This window comes from Salarias fasciatus, chromosome 4 (assembly GCF_902148845.1).
Source record: "Salarias fasciatus chromosome 4, fSalaFa1.1, whole genome shotgun sequence".
NCBI classification, from domain to species: Eukaryota; Metazoa; Chordata; class Actinopteri; order Blenniiformes; family Blenniidae; genus Salarias; species Salarias fasciatus.
The window spans coordinates 20,856,824-20,865,450 of NC_043748.1; the positions used below are offsets into that span (position 1 = coordinate 20,856,824).

At 48.0% G+C, this 8,627-nt stretch overlaps 1 protein-coding gene across 2 annotated transcripts; it reads left to right on the top strand.

The window, feature by feature from the left end:
* Window positions 1–1,080: 1,080 nt before the first annotated feature.
* LOC115386534 (uncharacterized) lies at window positions 1,081–7,906 on the top strand. Of its 2 annotated transcripts, none has more exons than XM_030088887.1 (12): window positions 1,081–1,387; window positions 2,814–2,951; window positions 4,520–4,559; window positions 4,838–4,866; window positions 5,438–5,495; window positions 5,646–5,701; window positions 5,787–5,813; window positions 5,981–6,023; window positions 6,116–6,186; window positions 6,312–6,398; window positions 6,953–7,041; window positions 7,334–7,906. In XM_030088887.1, exons 2-12 carry the CDS (start codon window positions 2,846–2,848, stop codon window positions 7,424–7,426), a joined length of 699 nt encoding a protein of 232 aa, XP_029944747.1. In that variant the 5' UTR covers window positions 1,081–1,387; window positions 2,814–2,845; the 3' UTR covers window positions 7,427–7,906. The 2 variants fall into 2 exon arrangements, with proteins under 2 accessions (XP_029944747.1, XP_029944746.1); XM_030088886.1 differs by having other exon boundaries at window positions 1,083–1,387; window positions 2,842–2,951.
* The last annotated feature ends 721 nt before the right edge of the window (window positions 7,907–8,627 follow it).

Genomic DNA, 8,627 nt, shown 5'->3' on the forward strand with positions numbered 1-8,627 from the left:
TGTGTGTGTGTGTGTGTGTGTGTGTGTGTGTGTGTGTGTGTGTGTGTGTGTGTGTCTGTGCGCGCGCGTGCACTGATGGGCCGCTCCATCACGTTCTGGTTCTGGATATTGTCTGGTTCTGGTTCTGGATTTGGTTCCAGTGAGGAACAGGAACAAACGTCTCGATGTGTTCGTCAGTGGAAGGTTGAAGGTTTTTGTCACTGAGCTCTGGTTCTGATGGTTCAGGAGTGACGGAGCGGGGCGGAGCAGCTCATCCCAGAGGGTCTGCAGCACTGCCCCTCCCCCACCAGCTCCACCTCCCTGCTGATGGATGAAGGCTCCTTCTGCTCCACCTCTGAAGTGACTTCCTGAACGTGTGAACTTTGAAGAAACGGTTCTTTAACTTCGTTCTGCAGGTTAAGAGTTTTGTTCCTTCATCTCAGGCTGCATGTGCTTCTCGATGTGTTCTGGCTCTGGACATGGTTCTAGTTTCTGGTCCTGGTTCTGGATATTGTGTGTCTCTGGTCTGGTTCACGTGTTGTTCTGGTCCTGGCTCTGAGTGATTTGACATGTTCTGATTCTTATTCTGGTTCTTGTTCTAGTTCTGGTCCTAGTTCTCAGTAAGTGGACATGTTCTGGTTCTGGTCCTGATTTTCAGTGATTTGATGGGTTCTTGTTCAGATTCTGGTTCTCAGTGTTTTGACTTGTTGTTGTTCTTTTCTAGTTCTGGTCCTGGCTCTGGTCCTGGCTCTGGTCCTGGTCCTGGTTCTCAGTGAGTGTCCAGGCTCTGGTTCTGGTCCAGGTTCTTGTCCTGGTCCTGGTTCTCAGTGAGTGTCCAGGTTCTGGTTCTGGCCCTGGTCCTAGTCTTGGTCCTGGTCCTGGTCCTGGTCCTGGTCCTGGTCCTGGTCCTGGTCCTGGTCCTGGTCCTGGTCCCGGCTATCAGTGAGCCGCTGGGTCCTCCTGGTTCTCAGGCTGACTGTGTGACGGTTGGGTTCTGGCTGCAGCAGGAGGAGGGTCCTCGGCGCTGTGCTGTGGTTTCCTGTTTGAAGGTGGGAGGATGTGCAGACGGTTGCAGCAGCGTTCACACGCCGCCGCCGCCACCGCCGCCGCCGCCCGCTCTGATTGGCTGACGGAGGAGCTGCTGCCTGACGCTTCCTGCAGGCTTCAGTCGGTGACTCATCTCCGCCTCGGGTTCTTCGGGTTCTTCCACTTCTTCTTCTGCTTTTGCTCCCGTCCCAGAAATCTGAAGAGGTCAGAGGTCAGGGTCTGGGCGGAGGGAGGCCGGGGCTCGGCCGGTGATTGGGCGCGGCGAGGGACGGAGGAGACGAGTCGGAGACGAGAACATGGCCGCCGGCGGTCTCGGGAGGAGCCGATCCTGAACCAGAGCTTCGTCCAGACGCCGCCGAACGTGAGTCCAGCTCCGCTGCTCCCAGCATGCAGCTGGGACCAGACTGGGCTCGCCGCCCGACTCGGGTCTGAGGAACCCGGCTCGCCGCCTCTTCATCAGATCCTCGCGTTTCGGCCGCTTCCTCTGATCTCAGTCGCTTCAGACGCTTCAGACGCTTCGGTCTTCCTGCTGAAGCGTCGAGTCTCTTCAGCAGGTCGATTCATTTCAGCTGCAAAGACCAGGTTTAGACTGGGCTTAGACCAGGTTCAGACTGGGTTTGGACCGGGTTTAGACTGGATTTAGACTCGGGGGTGTCAAACTGAACCCCTCAACGTTGGGCATCCTGCGTGTTTCAGACGTTTCTCTGCTTCATTTCGCTTCGATCTCGTCTGGATTTCATCCTCAAGCCGGTAAAACGGCCAATCAGGAGCCGCTCGTCACAACCAGCTGCGTCAGAACTGAGAGACACCTAGAACCTGCAGGGACCCGGCCCTCGAGGGCCGGAGTTCCACACGTGCTCCAGATGACCTTCAGACCAGGTTTAGACCGGGTTTAGACCAGGTTTAGACCGGGTTTAGACCGGTCTGAGACCTTGTAGACCTGGTTGTTGCTGTAAATCATAAACTGAGTGACAGTGGAGAAGATGACCTTTGACATTTGAGCCTGTCGTCAGCTGTTTCTTTAACTATTGATTGAAATATAATTTCCTCCTGATAGAACATTGAAATTCTGCTGACGAATCACGAAGCTTCAGGATTTCTGTCAAATGTTTTGTCACTTGAGGACTTTGTTCCTCCTTCATCAGTCAGAGAACATTTTCAGTTTTCTCCTCCAGACCGATCAAATCCATCTGAAGGCTGTAATTGGCTCCTTCCTGCCTCACTTCCTGCTTCACTTCCTGCTTCACTTCCTGCCTCCGTCACTCAGAACTGGACAGAACTCCGTTTTCCCGGGTTTGACGGTGGTCAGTGAAGGTCTCGTGGAGCGTTCAGGGTCACGCGGGAACCCCAGACACTGCAGGTGTGCGAGGGTTTCGGCTTCCGGTGTGACAGATTAGCATCACGCAGCTCAGAGACACGCTGCAGGAAGAGAAAAAAAAAAAAAAAAAACTGAACAGGAAGCTTTAAGATGACACGAAATTGATGATGATGATGATTTATTCTGTTTAAACCTTTAAAAACAGACAGAAAGGAAAATGATCACATCTACATTAAATAATAAAGTACAAAGAAACCTGAACCAAAGCCGTGGCAGGAGGCAGGAGGAGGATTTGAAGAAGGAGCTCGCTGGGTTTTATAGAAGTCTTGTTTCATCAGCAGATTCTGACTTCAAATAAATTTTTTTACATTTTCATTTGTGGGTAAACGTTTTTGTCAGATAATGAGACCAGCTGGATCGTCTTCTTTTCCATGAGTAAAATGATGTGACTGTGTCTTCCACACTGCAGTGACCTTTGACCCCTCTGTGCTGCTCAGGGGAATGATGGACGCCTCCTGGCTCCCCCTGCTGCTGTCCGCCGCCGTCCTGATGGCCGCCGTCGTCCTGCTGGCGGTCTGTGTGGACTGCAGGAACAACGGGCCGCTGGGTGAGGCTCCGGCGTTCTCCAGTGCTCTGCACTGATTGGTTCTCAGGGTGTTTTCATTTGCATATCGTGTCTCCTGTGATGTTGTGGGCCGTGTATCACTTCCTGTTTCACTAACTTTTTCACCATGTTATTGGATCACTTTCTGTTTTATCTGCTCACATTACTTCCTGTTTCACTTCCTGCTTTACTGGGGCTGTGTCCGAATGTCCACACTATTCCCTCTATAGGACACGACATAGTGAAGACGCCATTTGTAGATAGCAAAAAAAAAAACGGGCCCCAGAAATTTCCCACAATGCATCTCGAAAAGTAGTGAGCATCGATGGTCCCTAGATGGCTCAATATTACCCATCGTGCATTGCGAATCTCTAGAAAAAAGGCGGAAGAGCAGCAGCGCGAGCCGGGAAGAATTTAATAATCTATTTTTGTTTATTCTTCAATGATTAGAAAGATGACAAGGAAAGTAAAATGCAGAATAAGAGCACATTAAAAAAAAAATTACAAATGTTTATTGTGTCATGGAATTACGTCGTCGCGAGCCGGTGCGTCTGGTTACCATGGTACCAGCTGGGGGTCACGTGATCAGCGCTGAGGGAAAAAGTAGGAAGCTGCGAGTCCGAATCGCCAACGGATTCAGGCTCTATAAAGTCCACTATGTAGTCCAGCTCTATGTAGTGACTGAGGGGTGAGGGCAGAGGGGGGACATTCAGACACAGCCCTGGTCATCATGTCACTTCCTGTTTCACTTCCTGTTTCGCCTGGTCATCATCTCACTTCCTTCTATGGCGACCAGCTTCCAGAGGCTTTTTCACCAGAACCTGAACGACTTCATTCTCAAACACGACTCTGAGTGTGAAACTGTCTGATCGCTTGTGGCAGAAATCCTTCTTAGAATTTTCTTTTCTTTTTGTAGCAATTTCCTAAAATTTGAATGATCTGGGTTTTTGAGCGCAGATGGAAGCATATTGCTCAGGCTGAACACTCTGAAGAGAAAAATCTAATCTCAGTAATAAAATGAAAGCTGCGAGGAGCGTCGGGCGTTCCTCTCAGTCTGTCCTGTTGGACTGTCATCACATCGGGACCCCCGATCATTTCAGGCTTCTGACGCTTCACTTCCTGTTTGGCGTCCGGGGCCCCGCCCTCAACTGAAGATTTCCAGGACTTTTTCTCACCAACTCCTTTTCCATAACAGGCCAAAGTTGAGGTCACTCAGTCCAGGACCACTTCGCTCGAGAAGTTTTTCTTTTTTTTTTTTAATTTTGGGCCAAGATTTTACAAATCTGCCAGAATTCTTTAAAATAGCCATCTTCCATTGTTCCTTCGGGTCCCGACACGCCTTCAGCTCCTGCTCCGTCCGGTTCCATCTGGTTCTGTCTGGTCTTTGGTCTTTGATTCACAGTTGCTCTACACGTTCCTCCGGTTTTTTTATACTCGTGGTCTTAGATGTTTGTCCTGAGCTCTCGGGTGTTCAGACGTATCTTGGGTTCTCAGCTGTTTTTACATTTTCCTCAGGTGTTCTGATCTCGGGTTTCTCCTCCATTGTTGACTTACATGTCTCTTCGTTCTAGCGTCCATACCACAAACCCACGCCTCCGAAGACTACATCCGGTGAGTCTCCACCACACGGTTCAGGGACATGAAGGACAGTGTCCGAAATGTGGATGAAAACCTCAAACCAGAGCGTCTTCCTCCTCTAACATCAGATTATAGAGCATCTTCCTCCTAACATCCAGATTATAGAGCATCTTCCTCTACTAACTGTTGCCAAACAATGATGATCCTAAACTGCTCTCTTGATGTACTGAATTCAGCTCTGAAAACCGTGAATTCAAATCAATGTTTTCTTTAACTGCAGGTTAATTTTCTTCTCTTTCTTTGTTAATCAGGTCCACTGACTTCAGAATCATCCATCCATGTAAGTCCGGATCAGCTGAACTGTTTGAGGGTTTTGTTTTGATAGATCGTCTCAGTCAGAAGCATTTTCAATACAGTTCAATCACTTTTTATATCTGAAGCAACAAATCCAACAGAGTCATCTGCAGAAAATCCACATGAGCAGGTGTAAGAGAAGGAAGAACTCTGAACAGGAAGGAACCTGCAGAACCAGACCCAGAGGAGACTTTAACTCCAGGTGATCAGACACTGCCTCAGCAGCTGTCTGATGGTCCAGAGTCTGTTACTGAAGCTGATCTGATGTCCAGAGTCTGTTACTGAAGCTGATCTGATGTCCAGAGTCTGATGCTTCAGATGAAGAACTCAGAGTTCTATCAGAAGGAACCTGGAGAACTGGGAGATCCGGTTCGACTGTCGGGTCTGTTTTGTCTTGAAAGTTGCTGAAAACCCTTCATTCGGACCTGAAGCCACTTCCTGAGGACTCGTCAGCAGAACCCCAGATGTGGACCAGATGTTTGACCTCAGTGGTTTAGACGGGTGAAAACAGGAGGCTTGTCTCATTCAGTGAAAATCATCTCCTTTCGGTTCTGCAGCTCGAACAAACACAGACCTGAACTCCCTGGGCTCCCCGTCCAACCTGCTGTCGCCGCTGTGAGTCTCCTGCTGTCTTCTTTCTGTCTGTTCGTTCTGCGTCATTTGATTTCATCGACTTTATTTTGTCTGTTTCTCAGCCCCTGTTTGATTTTCTGTTTGCTTGTTGGTATTTATTTTCTACCTTTTCTCTTCTTTTTTATTTTTTAGCCCAAATTCCGTTGGTGGATCTCAAAGACAGCCGTCCTTCACTGCCACTGAGACTGGTGCGACCGTTCGCCGTCCTGTTCAGTCGGTCAGAGCTCCGACACGTTGAACTGTCTCACAGCATTTTCTATTTCTGTCCCGCAGAGAGTAATCCCAGCTACGAGAATCCAGGTAAAGCCTTTATCCAAACCCGTTTTAATCCGTTCAGTTCATTTCTAAATGATGCAGCACAACTGAGAACACAGGTCAAAGTTCAGGGACAAAGTGAGTTTACCTGGGTAAATGTGGCGTTCAGTGTTGACGTGGTTTCACCTGAACCCTGTGTCCTCTCCCTGCAGGACCGGAGTGTCTGGACAGCGACGCTGAAGACCCCGGCTACATGTACGTCCGTCGTCAGAGTGAATCCGCCAGCCTGACTCCGCCATGTTTCCTAAACAGCATCACGTCTGCTTCTTCTTCTGTGGTTCCTGTAGAATCGTGCTGCCGGACGGTGAAGCTCCGCCCAGTTTGAGCCGCGCCTCCACGCCGAACTCCGGGACCTCAGGTGAGTGACCCCCGGCTTCTGGGGCGGAACGCAGAACGTCAACACCTGATCTTCCCACGGAATCTTTTATTTGCCAACATAAACGAGACTGATGATGCAAATGTTTGTTTGTTTCTTATCTTCAGATGCAGAACCCAACTACGTCAACATCGCCTGTTTGCCTCCAGAGGACAGCCAAGACTACGTCAACGTGGAACCCAGCTCCGTCTCCCGTGAGGAACCTTTTCTTTACTGACAGAAAGTATTGTGTTGGATATTTTAATGAAACTGTAACAATAAAATGTGAGGCTGATCGGTCTTGATAGAGCCGCTGCGGTAGAGCCGGAGGAACAAAGTTTTCAGTCCCGGAGCGCAGCGCTCCTTCATGTTGTCATGTGAAACTTTAAGAATGTTGCTTTGTCAGGTTTTTTAGCCCTAATACTTTGTGTTGAAGGAAAGTGTAACTATTTTTTTTTAATTCAGTCAAATTTTTAAAAGTCATGTTATGAAAATAAAAGAGATCAAGGAAGTACCAAACAGAAACAGGAGAAAACAACCGCCTGCCCAAAGTTTAAAAAATGTGAAATAAAGAAAAACTGGCTGAATTTTAAAAATGAAAATGTATAAAAAAAATAATAAATCTTCTGCATTTGGTTTTTTTTAAATTGGTTTTAAAGGTAAATGCATGTTGGATTTGTAGCTGATTCCAAGTCAAATTTAAAAACATTAAAATAGAAACAAAACGTGAAGCTGAAGTGGATCGAATGACTGCCGCTGTTTGCTTCAGAGGCGATGCCCGAATCTTCAGCTCAGACCGACGACGACGACGACGACAGTGACGACGACGACGAGGGAAACTACGTCAATCAGCCTCCTGTAAGTGAAGAAACAGATCCTGATGTCAAACTACAAGTCAGCATCAGAACGATTCCTCTCCTGATCCACACTGAGCCCAGTGCATGATGGGTCATAGATTCTAACCACAGACAGCCCAGTGCATGATGGGACATAGATACTGACCACAGACACCCAGTGCTTTGTTCCTGAAACTTTGGATTCTCTCTGAATTGTTCACAGTATTTAAAAAACGTCATGAAGTCTCATAAAGTTCTTTGTGAAGTTTCACTGAAGCTGAATCGACAGTCGAATATGTCTTGATGACCTGCAGGTGGCGCTAGAGGATCGTCGTCAAGCAGAAAAACCCAAATCCCAGCCTGATGCACTGCTGGCTGCTTTTGCCGAGCAGAGAAAATCCAAATAAAAGAGCCAAAGGTGAAGATCCCATCGGGAACCCCTGACTTCAGACCCGGTCTGTGTTCTGATCCGTTCTCCTGACATGCGTTTGGTTCTCCTCTGTTCAGTTCTGAGCCGCTTGGTTCGGATCTTTTCTGACCTGTTCTGTTCTGTTTGCTTCTGTTCCATTAGGCTGTGATCTTTTCGGTTCTCGTGTTTGGTTGGGATCCGATCCATTTGGTTCTGATCGGTTCTGATCTGTTGTATTCTGTTTGGCTCTCTTCTGCTCTTATCAGTTTGATTCTGATCAACTGGGTTCTGATGTTTGGTTCTGATCCGTTTCTCTCTCTCTCTCACTGCGCGACCTGTTTTGAATTTTGATTTATATATTTTTTTCTGACAACTCCTGAGAATGTTTGTTTCCGAGTGTATTTATGTGTTGTTGCCGTGGTTCTGACTGACTGTCTGCAGTCTGACTGTCAAATCGAAATAAAGCTGGATGAAGACATGTTGTAAACCCTGTTTTCTCTTCCTGTTCATGCAGCACTTCAGCGTCTGAGGAGGCAGACGGCTGTGAGGTTTCTACAGCGCAAACGTCTCACTGGCCTCAGTTACACCGTGTTTTAATTCACAATCGGTTTATTCAGAATTAAGTCACTCCAAATTACATTTAGTCTTAGTGTTTCCATGGGAAAAAGGAGGACTAAGTCCTTTTCAGTGCTGGTGGTTGAAGCGTTCTGATTGGTCGGGTGCGGCCGTGATGTAGTGACGTCTCCAGAAACTAAACAGAGTTTTCCTCTTTGATGCTGCAGCTTTGAAAAGGTCTGCATGGTTCTGCGCCCATCTGGCCGCTCTTTTCATAGTATCCATTTCTTCGGAGGCTTCCGTTACATAAATCTTATTTCATAGAGGAATTAACTTTTAGTCGGAATGACAGAGGAATTAAAAGTAAAGCTGCCCACTGCCAGTGATTCCTCTGGAACACAGAAGGAAATTGACTTTTTTATTCCCTCTAGTGAAAACCATCTGAATCATGGGATATCGGGGTAAGGGGCAGGGATTTAGGTGAAGGGGTGGGGTTAGATGATGGAAAGGGCAGAATATGGAAGTAGAAGAGCACATGGGGGGGGGGGGGGGGGGGGGGGGGCTCTGGTCCCTGCTAACAGGACCAGGTTCTTGACTCTTTCAGTCCGTCGGGATCGGATTTTGTGAAGGCCGCTGTGTCTGTG